This window comes from Hyalella azteca, unplaced genomic scaffold, assembly GCF_000764305.2.
Source record: "Hyalella azteca isolate HAZT.00-mixed unplaced genomic scaffold, Hazt_2.0.2 contig13103, whole genome shotgun sequence".
In the NCBI taxonomy this organism is placed as follows: Eukaryota; Metazoa; Arthropoda; class Malacostraca; order Amphipoda; family Hyalellidae; genus Hyalella; species Hyalella azteca.
In genome coordinates this window covers 105,886-128,680 of record NW_025943037.1, presented here as the reverse complement: position 1 = coordinate 128,680, position 22,795 = coordinate 105,886, and the positions used below count along the sequence as shown (strand labels likewise).

At 40.9% G+C, this 22,795-nt stretch overlaps 2 protein-coding genes across 2 annotated transcripts in view; both read right to left on the bottom strand.

The window, feature by feature from the left end:
- LOC108675827 (protocadherin-like wing polarity protein stan) overlaps window positions 1-828 on the bottom strand; it is a gene marked incomplete at its 3' end in the record, with an annotated part of 6,710 nt that extends 5,882 nt beyond the window's left edge. Inside the window, exon 1 of the mRNA XM_018163860.2 lies at window positions 819-828. Coding sequence (XP_018019349.2) covers window positions 819-828 — 10 coding nt within the window. The remainder of the gene's footprint in view (window positions 1-818) is intronic.
- LOC108675816 (protocadherin-like wing polarity protein stan) lies at window positions 319-22,795 on the bottom strand. The gene is made up of 26 exons (XM_018163848.2): window positions 22,721-22,795; window positions 19,911-20,020; window positions 18,379-18,543; window positions 17,036-17,190; window positions 16,286-16,452; window positions 15,659-15,721; window positions 14,923-15,120; window positions 14,336-14,624; window positions 13,730-13,869; window positions 13,018-13,201; window positions 12,600-12,796; window positions 12,004-12,213; window positions 11,518-11,704; window positions 10,800-11,063; window positions 10,324-10,627; window positions 9,945-10,089; window positions 9,360-9,578; window positions 8,763-8,983; window positions 7,919-8,089; window positions 7,410-7,662; window positions 6,979-7,231; window positions 6,158-6,316; window positions 5,251-5,493; window positions 4,468-4,631; window positions 3,410-3,785; window positions 319-1,904 (listed from the first exon to the last, which is right to left on the bottom strand). Exons 1-26 carry the CDS (start codon window positions 22,793-22,795, stop codon window positions 1,570-1,572), a joined length of 5,247 nt encoding a protein of 1,748 aa, XP_018019337.1. The 3' UTR covers window positions 319-1,569.

The following is a 22,795-nucleotide window of genomic DNA, read 5'->3' as shown; positions in this document are numbered from 1 at the left end:
AATGTAATGAGCAACAATCACATGACCAGCAACATAGAAAATAATTAATAAGCTATGCCCTGCGAAAAGAAAAGCCAGAAGAAGAAACCCCCTCTTACATTATAACTTTTTATATGTACAACATCGGCTGATGTAAAACCATGCAGGCCATGGGCCTATTTTTTCAACGCCGACACTTCTATTCTATTCTATTCTAAAACTAAAACACAACTTATAACTTAATTGAAGAGATATTTGAACTCACATCAAGATGCACAAGTGAGTGTCGAGTTTTCAATGCCACAAGGAAGAGAAGCTGCGCCAGNTATAAAGCTCATGCAGTTCTTTACAAATTACCGTGTTCAGAAAATAAAGATGAAGCTTTTTGAGGTTATTCCAACATGCAGCGTGCAGAGAACATTGAGACAGTAGGCTTAAAATGCGATAGAGAGGTTAAAATAACTAGCAATGGCTCACATAATCTCGACTGTCCGTGGTTACAATATTCCTGTAATAACCACTCTATTTCGAAGATATTTTTGATCCCTGCGATCTGAAAATATGCCAGGCTTTAATTATTGGTAATTTGAACTGGCTGTGAACTGTGTTGTATCGCAATAACGGCATATACATAGCTGCTGTTGATTTAAGCCACACTGAGAGTCAATTGTTAGTTGATCTTTGTGTCGTCGTAATGGTACTTGGACTAAGTGTACCACGACTGCGGTCTGTTTTGATAGATGTTTACTAACAGCAATTACACTCATTACACAGCACTCATGCACACACGACAGTCAATGTTGTCTGACACCTCATTCTGCAGTCAGCATGTCACCCACCCACCCCCATACAGCAGGAAGCATACAATGCATCAAGTTATTTAAACAATTCAAGCTAAAAACGAGAAAAGGACGCGGTAACACAAGAAACTCAAACCTGTTCATCCATATGTGTAAAACCATCTCGATATCGAGATGCTAACTAGACAAACCAAATGAAATATATAGTAGAATGTACCTTAACTGTGGCGAGAGTTTATTAACGATAAGTAAAATGATATAAACCATCAATATATATTTATGTTAAACTCTGCATAAGCTTCAAAAATTACAAATTAGTTAACAAGCATAGCGGGAACAATAGAAAACGAGGTTATTTCAAGACAAACTAGTTTTCGTGAAGAGAAAACTCAACTTTGAAAGTAAGGTGATGAAAACAGCATTCTAATTGTAGGTATTAATAGTAAACTCGGAGCCCAAAAGGATTTCACGAAGATTGGAAAGGCTTGAATTGAATTAGTATTCTTTTTACAGATGTTTAACAGAGATAGTTGCATCTACACAGTCGTTTTGCCCTTCACAATCTACGTTCAAATCCAGAAGTGGTTCCAATAATGACGGAAGGGTTAAAATCTGTCTCGTTTCTAACCTAACCAAAGAATCTTTTAGTTACTTTTATTTTCAGACACTAAAAACCAGGAATGTAAGTAATGAGCGAATTAAAATTTGAATTCAGGCAATGGTTAGAACGAACAAGGCTGTTGGCATAAAAGCAGCAAGCACGAAGTCGAAGCCGGGGCCACCACAACACTCACTCGGAATCGGACAGCCCAGCGGTGAGAGGCGGGATTCGGTGACTAGAAAGTAGAGTGGATGAAAGGGAGGAAGGGGGGTAGTAGGAGGTCGTGGTTGGGGGTATGAAGGAGGGAGTGGACCGAGCAGGGAGTGCATGTCCGTAGAGTTCTGACGACGAGGATGAGGAAGGTGTAGGTATAGAGGGAGGAGGGTGTTGAGGAGGTATGTCGGAGGGAGATATGTCCAAGTTGTTGACCTCGTTCACATTAGCGTTGCTGTTGTTGCTGCTGCTGCTGGTCGATGTGGCCATTGACGTGACCACGGGAGCTGGTAATGCCTCAGGGCTCGGGTCTAAGGAGAGTAACACTCGACTAAATTCCACGTCAAATTACTCAACTACCAGCGGCTTATGAAAAGAACCGATAACTCGCGGATCAATTCCTTCAGTTCAAGATTAGCCATAATAAAATTTTACGGCAGTATATTATTTTCCCGGCCGAACCAACTCGTATACGCTCTGATTAACCGGCCAAAATATTCAACAGCAGTTGAATTCTACAAAAATTCCTGCATTTCCCCTTTATACAGCAGTGACACAGTAAGGATATAGGAAACTTTCTATCTAGTAAAAGATCAGTGAACAGCAGTGACACTACGGACGTTGGTGACGTGGTGCTTAATAGAAATAAAGTAAACAAATGCCGGCAAACAGAGATAACGCATGAGAAGAACAAGAGAAAGCAGAAATGATAAAAACACTCGGCTGTGAACCTTCTATTGGCCTAAAAATAATAAGTTCAACCAGCAATTTTAACTTTCTCAAAAACAAACATATTAACTTCTGTAGCAATTATTTCTCATAAACACAACAAAATGAATGGTTTTCAGTGAAGATGAATATAGTTGGGCATCGAATATTATCAGGATGCCAAGATTAGGTATGAATATCGTTCTTTGTTCTCAAAAATGAAAGTAAGGAGTGGTCATCAACATGAAACAGGGACTACACGAATAATAATTAGGTAAAAAGATTCAATTGAAATTCCGATACTTTTCTCAGATTATTTATAAGAGCAGCTAATGAAGAAGAAGAAGTGCGATAGCAAGGCTTCTATTAAAGTGCATAATTTATGAACATCATAAATAAACTCCAGTGCAACACTTATTTTAAAGAATGCATCAAACAAAATGACAGTATAACTCGAACAAAAAAACAACTCCGGCGGGGTGATACAGTCTTAAAATGCCTAGCAAATTACGGATCAGGCAATAAGTCCAGCAGCTATCTCAATCAATCGTCAGTTATGGAAAGATCGGGTTCCAAAGGCCGGATCCCTTGTGAATCAAGTCACGAAAAGTTCAAGAATCAGCAACAGGCCATGGGCCTATGTCTTCAACGCCGACACTTCTATTCTATTCTATAGTGTCGTCAATAGTGGGTCAATAGTTGGTCATGAGAGACCGATGAACGTCATACGTGCAGCAGACACCCAGAAAAATTAATGGATCATCTCTTCAAATTGTGACGCACTTTCTACTCGTAGCTATGATACGCCTTTATCTGGCCATACTTGATCAGTTTGACCCACAAAAAGGTAAAATGCGCATCGATATTTAGACAAAGTGTCGTAATTTCTTGGCGAGTCGATGCTTAAGATTAAGATTAATCGGCAAGGAGGCCGGGCGGTTAAGCAAAACAAAATTGAAGCAGTGAGTTGCGAGTTCGAGACCGCAAAATGCTGTGAATGTTCTGCGATGTTCAGAATAGGCGACGGGCCTACGGCCTAATAAACGCTGAAACCGCTATTATTATTATTAAGAACACAAAAAAATCTTGAAAATGGCTAGGTACTCACCTTCCATGAGGTTGTGGAGATATCTTTTTTGGGACTGAGGGGTGCCACCTGTCTCGAGGCGAGGTGACCCCTGTAGAGGATGGTGAGGGGAATATTTTCTCCGTTCACTGTCCACACTCCCTCGACTTGCTCGAGATTCGCTGCGTAACATTAAAGCGTCCAAATTGTTCTGCGATCGCTGTTGTGACTTGGCATCATGACTGTACATGTTAGAGAGAGGGTCTGAGGGGTAGCCTTTATTTACTACAGGGGAATAGCGCTTTGTGTCCATCGTGGGGAACTTTTTGACGTCTGGGGAGAAGTGACGTTTACTGGAGTTTGGGGAGTAGGTTCCGTAGAGGGGATCAGCCGTGACTGGGGAGTACTGAGGCCGCGACTGTTGGGGGACACAAAAAAATAGATCATTAATACAAGCGACAAAAAAAAACGTTTGAACTACAATTTACGGAGGCGCAAGTCAATTCTTTCTATAAAAATTTGTTTACTTTGATGTGAGCATTAAGTATCAGCAGATAAAACTATTTCTGTAAAGTAATAATTTTGATATTATTAATTATCCCTTGGACCTTTCGAGAACATCAGAAAGCGGCACAGTCCATGAATAATATGTTCTGGCGCTTTGGTGAATAAGAGGCATTAACCGCTGCATTGCATCAGATCTTCANGAATAATATGTTCTGGCGCTTTGATGAATAAGAGGCATTGACCGCTGCATTGCATCAGATCTTTATTAATATGAGTAGGGATTTACAAATTAAAAACCTTTTTGTCTATCGGTGCAGAGGTCCGTTCTCAACCATGACAACAAGTACCTGGTCCATGTATCGGTGCAGGGGTCTGTTCTCAACCCTAACAAGATGTACCTGGTCCATGTATCGGTGCAGGGGTTTGTTCTCAACCCTGACATGTACCTAGTCCATGTATCGGTGCAGGGGTCTGTTATCAACCCTAACATGTACCTGGTCCATGTACCGGTGCAGGGGTCTGTTCTCAACCCTAACATGTACCTGGTCCATGTATCGGTGCAGGGGTCTGTTCTCAACCCTGACAACATGTACCTGGTCCATGTATCGGTGCAGGGGTCTGTTTTCAACCCTGAGGTTGTCTCCACCACCCCCGCCGTCCGTAAGCTCGTTGTCGGACGCCGTGGTTGTGGACAACCGCTCCCCCGCCACGCTGCCCCCCCACAGGGGTGACGTCACCGGTCCGTCCCCTCCAGCTGCTACAATCATAACGCCATTTTTATTATAATATATATTCATAATCTTTTTTTGTTAGTGTCATTATCACAAAGTTGTTATTAGAATCTTCTGTTACATTCTTGTTACTTAACACCGCATTATCATCAATCGTCTTCAATCATACCTTTTTTTTTGTATTTAAAGGCCTAATTTTTCACATAGGTTTTAGGATACTTCTTGTACATGCAAATGTTCGGTAAAGAGAAATAAAGGAAAAAATTTCTACATCACCCAAATGACTTCGAAATATTTGCTCTAATCCATATCGGTAACATGGTTTCAACTACATTATCTTGAGTATTATGAATGCAATTACTGAACGTTACATTGGATTAATTCAAGAGAAAAATAATTTTTGGGAATTTGTCTTTCTATGATCGCTCAAGGGTTTGAATATACCACGAATGAACTATTCGACCACATTGTTCCCTCATGATAACTAAAAATGAACAGTTTTTTTTTGGTGCTCTCAAACGCCTAATACCGGTACTCACCAAAAAAGGATCATAATCTTTCCTAGATCACTACAGTGACTACAATTATCTCTTCAATGTTCAAACATACAGCAGTACTTCATAAAATAGAGTATAAAAAACTGACGTTTGTAAAGTGAGGGGAAGGCTGGTGGCAGCTGAGAAGACCAGTGCTGCGCGTACACCGGTCTGATGTTGTGTCTGAGGGAGGGGGAAGCCCCTGCAACGGTGACATCAGGGTCTGCAGCACATGTTGTGGGAGGGAGGTCTGGGGGCATCAGTTGGGGGCCCATGGCCTCCCCATCGTCTGGGGCGCCGTGGTCCAGGTCGTAAATGTTCGGCAGGTACGATGCTGAGGGCTTCGGAGGGACTGTGTGGAGTTAGAAGATATAGTTAATCAGTTATTAAGAATGGAAATTTCAGGAATTAGTGTTTACGTAACGCGGTATAAATTAACCAACTTGAAATGAAAATTTTGTGAAATCGAGATATTAGAAAAAAAAAAATCAGGTTATGGGTTTTAAAATTTCAAAAGGCGAAAATGAATTGTCGCTGACCATGACAGGAAGGGCAAGAATCCGAATGAAGTAATGAATACGTATGGTTGCAACTGATGACAAGAATTCTACAGTTACCAAAAAAAAACATAATAAGGAAAAGACCAAGCAGCAAAAATGAATCATCTTTTACCAGGAAGGCGGAGTATGAATCTGACGAAGGTATGGACCTGTATGGTTGTAACTAATAGTCTAATAGAATAGAATAGAAGTGTCGGCACTGAGGAAATAGGCCCATGGCCTGTTGCTAATTCTTGTACTTTTCGTGACTTGATTCACAAGGGATCCGGCCTTTGGAACCCGATCTTTCCATAACTGACGATTGATTGAAATAGCTGCTGGACTTGTTGCCTGGTCCGTAAGTTGCTAGGCATTTTAAGACTGAACATATGCTGAACATAACAACAAGAATTTCATTGCGACACACAAAAATACAATCAAGAGAAGTTAAAATATCACAAATGTATTCTCGCTGACCAGGCGGAGCAGGATTAGTGCGCCAGTCCGTGACCCGCAAGGAGCCGTTGTGCACGGTGGTGTCCTCATCGCTGGAGTGCGACGACGCGAGCTCCATGCTCGCCTGCTGCTCCAGACTCAGCTCGCTCTCACTCTCGCTTCCTCGGCGCTCGCCGCGAGCTGAAAAAAATAACTCCTTAGATATTCAGCAGTACAGTCACCTCTCTACTGAATACCGTTCTCCACAGTATTCCATGCAGCAGTACAGTCACCTCTCTACAGAATGCCATTCTCCACAGTATTCCATTCAGCAGTACAGTCACCTCTCTACTGAATACCGTTCTTCACAGTATTCCATGCAGCAGTAGTACAGTCACCTCTCTACTGAATACCGTTCTCCACAGTATTCTATGCAGCAGTACAGTCACCTCTCTACTGAATACCGTTCCTTAAATATCCTGAATCAGTTCCTTGAATATCCTGAAATATGGCGAGCTTTCAAAGTAATAAATTTCTTAGAAATAAAATTATTCCTTAGACATTCAGCAGTACAGTCACCTCTCTACTGAATACCGTTCCATAAAATATCCTGAATTATGGCTAGCTTTCATAGGAATACATTTCTTAGAAATCCAGAATAACGGTCCCAAGGCATACAGTAGTATTGCCATTTCCAAACAAAATAACACAACTCGACTAAATCTATCAGAAAAAAAATCAATGAATAAGCTTCAATTTTGAATGATTTAGACAAATTTTATAATACTGAGTTGCTTGGGAGCCAATGCGATTAGTAGGGAGAATTGAATGCACAGAAAACGATACAAAATGCAAGAACGCACATTTCTTTCTGTGGAAAGTTGTTGAGTCATTGAAAGCGTAAGGCGACTTGACGCTCTGCGAGTTGACGTCGGTGTTGCTGTTGCTGTGGTTGCTCGACGTCACCGGGTTGCCGGCCAACGTTACGTCATTTTCGTTGCGGCTGTAGGGAGAAGATGACGTTTTGCACGTCGAACGCGACGTTGTAGATGCCGTCGAGATGCCGATGTTACGGCGGTTAACGTTGAACGTGTCTTTGTAGGGGAATGTTGACCGCTGAACAAAGAAGTTATAAACACCTTAAATATTTTAATTATAATCATTTCTGGCTAATTTTTCCCAAAGTTACAGCAAAATTTACATGCTCAGCATTTTGAATTTACTTGCAAAGCTCAAATATGCAGAACAAGATTAAAAGTATTAAGGAGTTGAAAGAAGTGATCACTTCACTCACGGAGCTCATGGAAGAGCGAGTGACAGTCGCAGTCTTGCCGTATGTCTTGCCCGTGGTGATGATGCCGTGCAGAGAGCTTCTCGCAATGCCGTTGATGAGGCAATACCCAATGAGGATGTACAGAGCAGTCGCCACTGACATCAACGAGAAGATGTAGTGGAGAATCTCGAGGTCTTCTGACACCGACAACACTGACAAAACCCACGTCGCCCCCAGCAGAGGTAGGAAAAGAAGTCCTACCCATAACAAGGTCCTGGAGACGAAGAAAAAGTTGCCAGTGATTTGACACGTAGTAATTAAATTTGCATTCATTGAGAAATCATAGCACCGAAACGTTTGACTACGAATAATAATAATAATAGAATTTGATGCAAGTAAATGATTTTAAAATCAAAGGAAGAACTTTAATTATTTTGCCGACATGCGTCGCCGCGAGAGAAGACACCAGCCAAGTAAACGCGATTGGTATACTAAATGCTTTTAAAAAAATTGAAGAAAAGCAGCATTACCTAATGGTCTTGGTGTCACTGATGGACTTGGTGTGGACAACGGCCTTGTTGCTGCTGACGGTGATGGACGCTTTGATGGCCAGGAAGAACACCAGCAGGATGATGGCCACCAGAGCAGTGATGGGGCCAACCATCGCCCACACCACGCCTTCGTAGATACTCAGCCAACAGCTGTCCGTAATAATGATATTAATGCGGATAATAGCAATGGCCAGAAGAGAAGCAATTAAAGGAGTAAGATAAAACTTGTGCAATCAAAAATAATGTTGCAAACAAAAATAAAGACAACAATTGAGGCAATTAAAAAAGTATGGTGAACTTATACCCAACCATGATGATTATAATACAAACAGAAGAAAATGACGACTTCACCGATTATAACAAGGATTCAGTGACTTGAGTCAAGAGTATTTATCAGAGACATAATTACACGAAATAACACATAACTGAAAGCCCAATGCGCCGTGCACTCACAAGAAGTAGCAGCCGTACTGCAGCAACTACTAATTTTGCCAAAAATAAAACATACCAAGTAGTTGCGGGAACATTATTGTAATAAGAGCATAATTGCAAAGAGCTGCGCAAAAAAAAAACATACCAAGTAGTTGCCGGAACATCACCGTAATAAGAGTATAATTGCAAAGCGCCTTGCACTCACAAGAAGTAGTTGCCGTACTGTAGCAACTACTAATTTTGCAAAAAAAAAACATACCAAGTATAGTTGATGGAACATCACCATAATAAGAGTATAATTGCAAAGCGCCGTGTTACTCACAAGAAGTAGTTGCCGGAACATTACCATAATAAGAGTATAATTGCAAAGCCTAATGCGCTGTGCACTCACAAGAAGTAGTTGCCGTACTGATCGGAGCGCACCCCGACGGACAGCCCCACGATGACGGCCGGGAAGCCGTAGCCCGCTGAGTAATAGTAGCGCATGGGCCCCAGGTTGATGACGCCCATCTCGACGAGCATGCGGTAGAGGTGTACGCCCTCGATCAGCAGCCACGTGAACACGCACATCCAGAAGTAGTGCAGGCCTATTGCCACCATCTTGCACGGGAACTGCTCATGAAGAATAAGAATTAAGCGCAATGAACGACCGTCATGTGCAGACAACGAAAAAATAGTCTACCAATAATTAAAAATAAAAATAAGATGTGTTGAGTGTGCTCGGAATTTTATTTCTGTTTTTAAAACTTAACTTGCGACTTAACTAGACTAATGATATGAGTACGTATATATACGATGCAAAAATCATCAATGAATGAAATGAGCGACAATCACATGACTGATGAGCAACATAGAAAATAATTAATAAGCTATTCCTTGCGAAAATAACGGACAGAAAATAAACGTTACATTATAACTTTTCATATGCACAACAATGGACGAAAAAAAACATAATTTATGACTTAATTAAAGAGATACTTGAGCTCACATCAAGATGCACGAGAGAGTGTCGAGTTTTCAATGCCACAAGGAAGAGAAGCTGTGCCAGGAAGAGACACGCGGTGATGTTCTTGTGGATGCTGTTGCTGTTGGTGGCCTCGCGGCCCAGCAGACAAAAGCAGATGAACGCCAGCGACAGGAAGATCAGGGACAGCACCAGTCCAGTGTACGTCGTGATGTCTTCCGCCACCGACGGTTCAGCCAGGAACTGTTACATGAAAATATAAATGAAGCAACAAAAAGAGACTTATTTTATCTTAAAATAAGGGTTGTGGTTTTTGTTTCATTTGCATGTAGTAAAAGACAGAGCGTGGCTCAACGAGTGCTTCTAAGAAATGCTTTTTAAGAGAGCTACGACGAAAAGAGTAAATAAAATACGAGTTATTTCCACGATAAAAATATTTTTTCCTTATTAAAAAAGTAACTGGGAGATAACGCATAAAAAACGAAGCGGAAAAATTAACTGTATGTAGATTTACAATAAACTCGCCGGAGGTAAAAAGTATTTGTGCTATTTCCTGTATCTGGAATGAGCAGTAAAGCTATGATTCTTGCAAGATCCGGAAGCGCTGACCTCAGCTTCTGCATCGTTCAGCAGGACGCTGTAGCTGGAGAGATGCGTGCAGGTGCAGTTCACGAAGGAGCTGTTGCTGTACAAGCCAACGCCTTCCAGCGGCCGACTCGTATGGCAGCCTCGGCGACTCCAAACTCCTTCCCCACTACAGCATAAAACCAATCATTAACTAAACTAAATGAGATTACCAAATTAATCCGTCGAAAACAAAATCATACAAATCACCGAAAATGCAAAATGGGAATATATTACACTAAAAAATTTGCCCACATGTCGAAAAACTAGAGTGATTTTATTTGTACTTAGAGCCTAAGTTCTTGGAGGAAAGGTTTACAGAAAAAGTTTAAATCAGCATACCACAAAAGAGAATAGCACGAACCTGCTATCAACGCTCCAAGTAACGCATTGAGGATTGGCTCTTTTTCCGACGCCTTCGAGCCTGAACTGCAGCCGGACAGGTAAAAATATTTCTCCTTTAAGAAGCTGGCCTTCATTTTCCTGGTCATCGCTGTGGGTGCGGACAGCCAGCGTTATCACCGGCGCCCTGGGGGACAGACCTACTCCCCAGCGCTGTTCCACTGATCGGTCAAAGGCATTGGGAAGTAACGTGCCCATTGAACGGGTGATAATATAACTCACTACCGCCCTGGATGAGTGCATTTGGGAACTTGATGACTTGTCTCCTGGAAAAAGTACACAATACGAAATTGAAATAAATTTCTTCAAACGCATAGTGTACTTATATTAAAGGTCGGAAATAAGGCATACACTCATTATATTAGAGTTAATATTGAAAGTTTGTAGAGCCACGATACAGATCCAGATTAGCGGGAAAAGTATACGACAATCTCTTACCTCTCTGGACGTCAGGAAGTTTCAGCAGCTCAAGAGGAATGCGGGCAGAAGATCCGTGCGCCCATCGCTGTTGGTTCTTCAAGTAATTGCTGTACTTAGGGACAATCACGGACGATTTTTCTCCCTCCAAAGGGAAGTCATGGTCCATGAGGTCAGCCTCCTCAGGGATAGTGACACGTGATATGGGCTGATCATGTCCCATCATAAGCACCTTGGACTGAGTCCCGTACAACTCTGAGGCGCTCACCGTGTCCATGCCGAACACTGTGTAGGAATGAAGAAGTGTAAAAAATATGTGGTGTAACTAATTAGAAATTAGGCATTGTAAGAGGATAATGTAGGAGACAATGTTAGAAGACGATATAAGTGAGGAGAAAATGGCAGAAAACGAGATAGAAGCAATGGTAGAAAGTCAAATAACTTTTGCTGAAGAGAAACGCAGGTACAATTCAGGATAAAAACTGATGAACGCCGAACGTCAGCGACGGAGGTTTGGCGGAGGAAGAGCGTAAATGTGGCCAAAAAATTTCACAAAATATCATACGGAAATGTACTACTGGTGGACTACATCTATTAGAAATAATAGAATGCATCTCAACAATGGAGATACACTGCAGGTCATCATCGACGGAGGAACACAGAGCATATCACAGATGGAGGCAAGCTCCAAGAAGTACCTAACCAGCGATGGTACAGGGGTACAGGTAGGGCTTCTCACCGATGTTATTGGTTGGGACCTCAAAAGGTTGCGTGAACGTGTCGCCCTGCGTGGCTGCGAGCGTCTCCGAGTATTTCTCGAGCTGAAGAAGAAGAGCGTCTGCCCCGAAACCCTGCAGGCCGTTGATGCGGTGCCAGTGCGATGCATACTTTGGCTGCATCACGATACTGGCGGACTCCATTAAATTCTGCTCAGGAAAAAGGGCATTAGCAAGAACTATTCTTCCAACAATCAGGAGAAATACCTGTCCAATTTCTGTAATCAGGTATTTGTGTGACAACATACAAATAACATACGTGTAAAATATATGCATGTCATAAGTTTCTTATCCATGGCTATAATTAACTCATAATAACAATTCGTGACTACAGATAAAACGTAATTATACGTTATACAAATAATTTCCCTTTTTCCAAACAAGTTAAATTTTTTTCATTTCTTACATAAACCAATAAAAATCGGTCAGTGTGTCATCGAGAGACTCACTTGAATATAATGTTTATCCTGACGATGTGTGAGGTTGAGCCCTTGTTGTGTGGTCTCGTGTTCGAGCAAGAGGATGAGGAGGCGGGATGTGATGAGCACATCTGAGCCCCACATCTCAGGCGTGGCCGAGCACGCGTTGTTCAGGTCCGACGCTACCTTGATGGCCACGTAACTCGACACGGACAGCCGACCGTCCTCCACTTGAGCCAACTGACGAGTGAAACATTATTGCAGCAACGGATTATTGGATAATTTCACCGACAAGCGCTATATACAGTTAACTCGACATGGACAGCCGACCGTCCTCCACTTGAGCCAACTGACGAGTGAAACATTATTGCAGAACATCAACGGATTATGGGATAATCTGGTCGACATGTGCTGTATAGATAGTTACATCAAACTTAATGATGTAACTGATGAAGCAAACGCCTTTGACTTGTGGCACAAAGCGGAAAATAAAAGTTCTACGAAGAAAGGGGATAACAACAGCATATTAATTAAATTTAACTTATGAATCCGTTGCCAGCAAAAATCTCGCTAAAACTGACACTAGAAAAAAAGAAGGCATAAATAATCTCGTAGAAATAACTGACCACATCCTTGAGTTGTGCAAATGTCTGGCTGACGCAGTTGAACATGTCGGGCAGCGCCCAGCCGACGTCCTGGTCGCAGTAGCGGCTAGCCTGGCCATCAGCCCCCGGGGGACATTGCTGCACCGCACTCCCCCCGAAAACTGTCTCCCCCCACCACACCCCGGAGTGGAAGCTCTTGGGACACCCGTTGTAAACAACTGCAACGAACCATGCGAATATTTCATAAGCGTTGATAGTAAATACAACAAACATCGTAAACTTTATTACTAATCCTACAGCAAAATCGTGTGCCCAATTTCGTTTCATGACCAAATCAGATGTTAACTAAAGTTAAGTATTTACCAACAAGAGCACATTGTATTTTAATGATACTTAAAACGAGCATACCGGTATAAGATTTAATTGTTAAAAAACTCACTCTGGCAGCCAGAGATGTGGACCTGAGCAAAGGGGTTAGCACACTGATCGCAGCGCCGCCCTATGACGCCCGGCCGACACTGGCACTGTCCCGTCTGCTGGTCGCAGCTGCTCGACAGCGACCCTTCCAGGTAACAGTCGCAGGGGTGGCACCAGTCAGAGTCTTTCTTCTGGTAGTGGTTAGTCTGCACATGTGGAATAGCAGTATATTAAGTTTCGATATTTTCTATTGGATGAGGAACTGCAGAGTAATAATTCGATATTCTACTGGATAATGAATTGAAGTGTTATAAGTTTTAATATTCTACTGGATGAGGAATCGCAAGTGTATTAACTTTTGACATTTAACTGAATACTTAATTGAAATTTTGCTGAGTAAGCTTTGCGCGAGTGGTGCTTCTACAGACGAAAAATAAGTTAGACAGTTATATTATCCATAAAGTAATTTATTCAACGTTTAATATTCAATATGGCATTTCATTTTGATAATTTTTAGCCGTGCCAAACTGGCATGATATTTCAATCGAATTCCAGGTATTTTAACAACTAAAGCTAATCGTTGGCAGTTATTATGGTCATAACTGCAGGGTGTTTGAAAGTTAGTAATGACTAATGATACAACAACTAAAGCTAATCGTTGGCAGTTACTGTGGTCATAACTGCAGGGTGTTTGAAGGCTTGTAATGATCGATGCTACTTAAGTCTATCCTCACCTCGCAGCGGCACTCGCCGGTGCTCTTGTTACACTCGCCAGCGTAGCCCTTCTCGACGTCGCAGTTGCAGGGGCCACACACTGGGTAGCCCCACCACGTGTTGGGGCAGGGCTTAGCTTCGGCCACCTCACAGTATTCCCCTGAAATATTAATAAGTTAAGTTTCATATTTTACCCGGGATGGGATATCGGATAAATGCAAGATAAAATATTTGCAAATGAAATAAGGCCTCCGACGGCGGACGAATTGTCTCTACATACTTCGTGTGCCAGCTTAGTGGGTCTATCGAACATGTAGTACTGTCCATCATTATGTGTTTTTTGTTTCTTATTAAACCATTGCATGATTATTTGAAAAAGAATGTTCACCATATTTAATATCGAACAGATAATGAGGCATACGCCCGTAAAATAATTGTAGGTTGAATTTTCCTTCCTGTAGAGGGAGCCCTTTGAAAGCCCAAGCCGGTGCTTGAAAGGGGTGCCCTTTGCCGGTTACAATGTAACCGGCAAAATGTTAAAAATGTAAACCGGTGTTACATCTGATTATATTTTTTTAGAAGATCGTAAAAGGTTAGCCATACTTGAAAATACAAAAAAAACTCACCAGCATGCTTGGTGTTCCTGCAGTCACATCGGTAGCCACGTCTCGAGTCGACATCAAGCACGCAAGTGCCGTTGTTCTGGCAGGGTTTCAAGGTGCAGACATCGACACAGCGGGTGCCATAATATCCCTTGTTGCAGTCACACTCGTAGCTGTGCCACGAACTCTTACAAATGCTGCTCAGAGGACAAGGGTTGGTGCGACACGCGTCAGGAGACGAGCAGCCTTCGCTCACGCCGCCCTCGAAGCTGGGCACTAACGCCACGCTCCGGGGACTTCCCATTTTTACGTCCTGTAATAAATATGAATTAATTTCATGGTTGAAATTGTATTATAGCTCGAGCTGGTAGAGACAAAACGAGTATAGGAATCGCAGTGAAGTATCCGCACGTGGAAATATTTTGAACGAATTACTCAGATGAAATACGACATGTACAATTGTGAGAAGTAACATAAGAATGATGGATCAACTATAACAAAGGAAATCCGAGGCTACATTGTAAAGAGTCCACCCACTAGATGGTTGGCGGTAAATTACTCGCATCTGGAAAGCAAATATAGAGAAAATTAAAAGTATTCATATCACACACCTTTACACAACCTTTGAAGAACGTCACATCCACGTTGTCGCTGGCTTCAACGCCCCCAACGCTTATCTTGTCAATGTAATGTCCTGAAACTTTTTCAGCGGAGCGCCGAGTCATCTCGTGGTCTCCGTAATCCAAGCTTATCCACACTTCTCCAGGCATCCATTTTACTTCCACGTTGTGCCATTTTCCATCATCCACCTGATGGGAAATTAACGTTTTATTTTGTTTCTCTTATATCTAAAAATAATTACGTATCTTTACAAGCGAAGTGAATGATCTTACACCGTAGTTTTTAGCACAGTATCAAACCTGTCAAGAAATCAGGTCTGAAAAATATATCAACATGCTTAAGGTAATAGTGTCACTCTTTTGCTTGAATCGCAAATTCACTAAAAACTTATAAACAAAGAAAACTCCACAAAAATTCATACTATCTTCATTGAAAACGTTTAATATAAAGATAGCAGAAAACTTTTGTAGTTTTCTTTGCTTCTAAGTTTCTAATATGCTTCAATACCTATTCAATACAGGAATCCCTGTACGAGATTCGTAAATTAATGTACTAATAAGGGAATTTGATATATGTACGGCACATTTAAAGTACCGTAACGCAGTGCCGGAACCTTCTATGACTGATAGCAAGAACTTGACTATTGCAAGATCTTAAAGAATGCTGCGATAACAATGGATGTCTCAGGAACGAATTATTTATTAACTTATTACTACGTGCACTAACCTGGGCTTCAGTGATGCGCACGGTGGTGTTGCCGTAGCTGTACTGCAGCACTCCTCCTACAATCTGTACAAGAAGAGTATTGTAAACTAAAATTAGACTCAATCTTAGATGACAATGATAATTGAAACCATTCATGAAATTTAAATCACACTCAGATCGCAAAAAATAAAGGCGTGAGAGATTAAAACTTCACATACATATATTCAAATTCGCATCCTCCCTTTTGAATAAGTAAAACGACAAGGCGACTTTTAGAGATAATGAAATCGGCGATCGAATTTAAGTAAGCAACTTATTGTTACTTCGAATCATATTTCAAACACGAGATTGGATGTTGCAAAAAAACATGAGATAGTTGATATTTAAACATAAGATGTTTAAACTATAAAAGTGTAGTTATTTATTACAAATTTATATATTTAATACAACTTTATATATATTTAAAATGAATTTTGAATTTTTAAAATTCTATAGTTGATGTTGAAACATAAGATGTTTAAACTCTAGGATTGTATTATTTAATTACAAATTTATATATACATATATTTATTTAATACAACTTTATATATTTTTAAAATCAATTATGAATTTTTAAATTCTATAGTAGTTTAAACATGAGCTTGTCACCTCGAGTGCACTGATAGCACCAGGCCCTAGCGCGACCCTCATGAGCAACCCTGCACTCTGTCGGGTCCTGAACCCGAGGCTGGAGAGCCACGGCAGCTCCACTTGCTCCAGCGCCGGGGAAAACATCAGAAAACCATCACCGTCCAACTGACGTACGAGGTCAACGGCTGTAAAATGGTTCATCGAATTAGTTATTTTAGTTTGAATATACGGTTGTAAATACCTGGACCAGTATCACGTCTTGAGTTTCAATTTTTAGCAATTTTCACACTTTGACTGTAACAAATCTATAGAATGATTATTTCCTAGTTTCTAAAAAACAAAAAATAGAGCTGATGAAGATTGCGCCGGGCCAACATTTTCGCACATTGAATCTGGCTAAATCACTTGCACATCTGTAATGCACTGTCTCTGCCAATCTATTGGCAGAGACTATCTATCTAATATCTAACCTATCTAATTTATTTCGTCGAAGTAAAACATGCAATGAGATTATGTTATCATTACTCGCTTTAAGAATTAGGAGCTGAAATTATTAATCATTACTCGGTTGCAGACGTTGGTGCTGAAATTATATCACCAAGTGAAACCATCTCACCTTTGGAGCAGTCATAGTTCAATCAGCGGTCAATTGCCGCTGAGATGGCAATTCTCATTACTCGCTTTAAGAATTAGTAGCTGAAATTATTGATCATTTCATTACTAGGTTGCAGCCGTTGGTGCTGAAATTATATCATCAAGTGAACTCACCATTGGAGCAGTCCTTGCCACCCCAGCCCGGCAAGCAGTCGCAGACGTAGGTGCCGAAAGTCTCGTGGCAGGTGCCACCGTTCTGGCAGGGGTGAGACTGACAGAAGCGCTGCTTCTCCGGACAGCCTGGATATGTTCCGTTGTCCGCGACGAACCTGGAAGAGCGAGAAAATTGTCATCGCATTGAAGTTAGAACATTCAGAAGGAGAAAGACAAAATAAAAAACTGAACTAGCAAAGGAAGAAACATTGCACTTTGGGATCTATAAATTCGTAAACATTGAGAGGATTATGTACACTATGCACCAAAGTAATAGGTAAATGTGAATAAATATGTACTCCCGACTTCACCTAATATTACTATGATAAAGATAGATTGTGCAAAGAAGTGGAGAGTAGTCGAAAGTCGTTGAGAAATTAAAAACGGGAAATGTCTTTATAGACAAAGAGACTGAGCAAAATACTGTGGGAGCGAGTTTGTTTACATGTTATGTCACCCGAGAGCATCGCGAGGGCTGACCAAGGTAAACTTGAAACTCTTGCTAAGAGCGATGCTCATTGCTAGGCGCAAGTGTGCGTGGTTGGTTGTTAAACTTGCTTAGCGCAAGTGTGTTGTTGAATCTAAATAAAACAATAAAGTGGTAACCTCAAGCATCTTTTGAAACTACGAAAACAGGACGACGACAAGTGCGGTGCAGCCACTCAAAACTGTACGGTTATAACAATAATAAACTTGATGGAAATCTAAGCGGTACGTCGATAGTACCACTCTACGGGACAGCTCCATGGAGCAACGTTTCTGGCACGGCAAGAGGAATAATGACAAGCGATAGGAATTGAATCCTAATCGTTTTTTTATGCACCAATAATTTTGTTCACTTAGGATGCGCACTTAACCCCAGTTTAGTGTTGAATGTACCAATGTTTCGTTGAAACTCGCTCTTTGAACATTTTTGCAGAGGCCTATTCATCCAAGAACTTTACAAGAATACTCGGAGAAAAGCCTAAGACGCTACGCTACTTGACAAAATAAAAATCAAATTACTAGTGAATTAGCGATAAAAATTCGCTAAAAGAAACATTAACCCTCTTAGCATTCAAATGCTTGTATAATGTTCAACTATGTTGAGAGAAAAATTTACGAGTTAAGGTGTATAAAGAAACATTTACTCTCACATGCTTGTATCGTCAGTTAGGGAAAGATCGGGTTCCAAAGGCCGGATCCCTAGTGAATCAAGTCACGAAAATTACAAGAATTTGCAACAGGCCATGGGCATATTTCTTCAGTGCCAACACTTCTATTCTGTTCTATAATGTTCAACTATGCTGAGAGAGAAAACTTACGAGTTAAGGTCTATGAATTTATGGTCGATGTAGAGGTCAGCGATGCAGCCGAAGAAGTCCTGCTGCTGCACACGACGACCTTCGGGGAGCGAGGGGAGACCTCCCACCTGCAGAGGCCCTGTCAGGTCCAGGAACCTGTTGCAGGTCGCACGGTGACTCGCACATCTGGGATGAAAACACGGGGGAGTAAATTAGAAAAATGCGGCGGAATTGGAAGATGAAGACTAGAAAGAATATAACAACATTAATAACACAAAATGTCAGGGGACCTGTCATGTCGAGGAACCTGTTGCAGGTCGCACGGTGACTTGCACATCTGGGATAAAAACATGGGGTTTACATTAGGAAAAATGCTGCGGAATTTATGATGAAAATAAAAAAATATATAACTCAGTACTCACTGCAGTGAGTGAAAAAGAGCGCATTTTCTCGTCGACGAAAACGTAAAGTCACGGACGGACAGACGGAGATGGTGAGCGAGAAATGAGAAAATGCGCAAAAAAGATACCAACATTATTAATACAAAATGGAACAACATCTAGAAGGAATTGCTTAATATGTAAAAGAACAACGGAACCAATGAAATGTGACAGTTTTTAGACCCAAGTCAAGACCAAAACATATAAGTTTGTAAGTTTAATCGCAACAATTAGAAGCCCTTCATATTAGGTTATTTCGCTCTGACGATCACCTTGGGGTTTTTAAACACATAAGAATCAGCATTTTTTCCGTGATCTTAAAGGATACAATACGATCATTTACACATGTCCGAATATTGCGCAAGTTGTTCAGCGTTATAGGCCCTTCGCTTTGATGGTGCTAAGGGCTCCTAAACAAAGCTTGCGAGAGGGTTATGTTGCTGTGTGAAAATGGAGGCGGTGGCGAATATTTTGCAGCATTTCTCTATTTCTATTTTCTTCAGAGAATAGAGGAAAAAAATTTGGCTTCTGTTCATTAATTTATTTCATTATTATTATTTTAAAAACCTCCGCCTCTCTCAAAATCTCATCTACGGGAAAACAAGAGTAAAATAGAGAAGGCTTTAACACGTTGACTACGAAGTGGTACATATGCGTACCACGAAATTTATTTCTCCTGGTACATAATTCAGGGTTGCCAGATGGCCTAAAAAACGGCCAATTAAGTCCGTGAACAAAAAGGCCATAAAGGCCTATAACTCAATATATACTAGTTTATTTGTAGGTTCTGGTGGAAAAATAATTTTTTTTATTTAATTAGGAAGTGCCCCTTACAACCCATATCATAAATTTTAGCCGACCAACGAAATTGAAAAAAACTAAATCGTGGAATTTGTCCGGTAAAAAAAGAAAGTCTGGCAACCCTGTTCCATAATAGTACTAGAAAAATGAAACAAAAGTACAAGATGAAGCAATCGTAGTCAACGTGTTAACGATTAGTATGTCACGATTTTTCAAAGGCTCTCGTCGAACATTGAAGCACGACCCACCAAGAAGAAAAATATTAACGCTCATTTCTTGAACATAAAACTATGATTGTAAGTAGGACTGTACCTCGGCGGCAGTTGCTTCGTGGTAGTATTTGCACAGTAGTAACCGCCCACTCGATCCCCATGACCTACTGCCACGGCAGTGTCGCAGTCATCGATGCTCACAGTCACAACCTGAAGTGAAATTATAATGTTTACCCATAGAAAATAATGCGGGGAAAACTGGAAACAGGTGCGTGGAAGAAAGTTAAAATAATGAAATAGAAACATAGTAAGCCATACCTGAATCTTGGAATTAGAATAATGAAAAATTGTGTCGATCTATCGAAAAATGGTGAGAATGGGTATTAGGATTTGAGAGTCCCTACGTAATGCAAATTAAAAGATTAAATGCCGTTCACAGGGAATCAAAACGGCATGAAAAAGTAAACCTCGTGTCTGGTGAAACAATGTCACTTTATATTACCTGTTAGCAGATTTGTATCGTCCAATAAACGTTATTCCATTTCTATTAAGTATTAACACTAATGTAATTTTTATTTTTTTAACTCTAACTTTAACTTCAACTAAGTCGTCGAGTTATAATATTTGCATAGGCAAAAAAATATAACTCATTACTCATTGCAGTGAGTGACAGAGAGCGCGTTTTCTCGTCGACAAAAACGTGAAGTCACGGACGGATAGACAGACGGACAGACAGACAGACGTACAGACGGACGGACGGAGACGGACATGGCGAGCACAATAGTGCATTTTTTTTCATAAATGAGAAAATGGGCTAAAAAACGGCTTCATGATGTATCAAATCGTGATGCGGTGACGCGCCTTATCGCCTGCAGGCGTTAGCATAAAATCTTGGCAGTATAATGATTGTGGTGGCGCTTCTTCACGAGCAGAAGAGCTTCATCCTGCACACGACTTGGTGACAGGATCCAGGGCAGTCTGATTATACCCCCTCTGCACTCAGCCTGGGACTTGTTCTAGGTATTCTTCAAACACAGGAAGTATCGCGCCAAAAAGATCTCGGGTTTTTCAATTATTGAACTAAATTAAATTAGGTATTCAGCCAACTTAAATGTTTAAATTTAAATAGATACCGATAATTTAAAACGAATTTTCCGTTTAATTACAATTGGAGACATAGGTTAACGAGAGATTAAAAAATCACCTACTAAGACGAATTTTAATTGATACTCTTTTTTGTGAATTGATTGAAGAAGTTGGAAGTGTAAGAGCCCCAAATCGATTCAAATATCCATAATTTGATGTCAGCCTAACTTAATTGGAGGTCACCCGAAATGAGTTAATTTAGTAGAAGAAACTTTAAATGCGAATAAAAACTGATGAGAAGCAGCCGCATTTCGCGGCGGTAGCCAACAAATTAAGTGTGCAATTGACAGAACTGTCTTCCCATTCAAATAAAAACAAAGATGCCAGCGCTATCATTTACCTGCGACCCACGAAAACAATTCATGGGTTTCCAAGAAATTCTAACGATGTCAGTTTGAAAAGTCGGCCACAGTGTTGCAGAGTCGTGGCTCAGACCCAAATCACGAGCGACAAAAGACATCGTGACAAACACTTAAGTCATCCTTGTTGCAAAGAAGGAGCCGTAGTGGCAATTCCTCTTAAAGTAAAACTTTAGTCACTAGCAGAACAGCCTCGGCTATACAGCGCTCAACAATGAACGCGATGTCCTGCAGTGAACTGGAGGAGGCCGACGGTCGTATATATACGTACGAACCTATGAAAAAATCCAACACACAAAACGAAATGAAAAGAAGTAAAAATAGAAGAGACAAAGCAGCAGCGGAAATGCGAAAAGAGTCATTTGGAAAAAAAAACTACCCAGACAAAAGCGATCACTACAATGGAGCGGACAAACCATTGCACGAGAACTACAAACTACATGGGAGTAAAAAAAAACGAATACTCATCGCGAAATTTTAACTAGATTTGCAGCACAAGATTGCTCAAGGACTAAACGCCGTTATTTTAATTGATGAACAGAAATCCTGACGGGTTTGGCTACATCGACAAACCGCTCCATAACCTGCCACGATGTATTATAAAATAGTTATAATACCGGTATTTCAAATCGGATTTCTCACATTTTTCATTAAATCCACTGCTAATATCACCATTAATTATTCGCGAGAACCTTATCCAAGCAAAGAAGAAAAAAAGACAAAAAAGTACGTAACTAATATTTACTTCATCTTCCAATCAAGACTCAGCGACTACATTTCCTCCTGCACCATGGGACGCCGAATCAAGGCTGCACGAACATCTTTCAGTGCGGCGCACCTACAAGTCAACAGCACTCGGTCAGAAGTGCGATTGAATTAGCGAGATTACGCAAGCTTTAGTCCGCATCACGCACCACCAAACTAACGAGAAGAAATCCCGCACCACGAATAAATGGATTTTAGCGCCTCATGCCTAGCAGAAACCCGTGGGACTGGAGGTGTGCAGTCGTCAGAACGCGCACTTTCAAGGCAAACAACTTGAACGCTATCACTCGTTGCCGATTCTTTCTGTCATGTGTTGAGTATAATAAACGTAAGAAATTAGTGATACAAATCTAGGGAAATAATTAATAATTATTTAGCGTGTGTACCGAATCAAAAATTAACTTTGAACAAAATAAATCATTTTGAAACTATTAACCTATTATTCTCAATTGCATGGGCATGAAAAAGCATTTTTCGAAAAGAACACAAACTCTAAACCAACACATTTGAGTTCCGCATGAATTAGCCATAATAAATGTATGAGAAGAAGGTGTGGTACTACAAAAAGAATTATTATCCAGTTCCAAGTTGCCCGCGAAAACGTAATTGTGAGCAGGCACGGATTTAAATCAAGACGAACTTGACGCGAGCTGGACTCGGCAACCTGAAGTTCGATGCGAGTTCGTAAACCATCACCCAAGGTCGACAACCTCAT

Coding starts and splice junctions, on each gene's coding strand:
- LOC108675816 (XM_018163848.2), bottom strand. CDS start 22,795: ATGAGGTTGTCGACCTTGGGTGATGGTTTACGAACTCGCATCGAACTT. Junction 15,722..16,285: donor GTGCTATCAGTGCACTCGAG/GTGACAAGCTCA, acceptor CTTCTTGTACAG/ATTGTAGGAGGAGTGCTGCA. Junction 11,705..12,003: donor AGGATAAACATTATATTCAA/GTGAGTCTCTCG, acceptor TTTCCTGAGCAG/AATTTAATGGAGTCCGCCAG.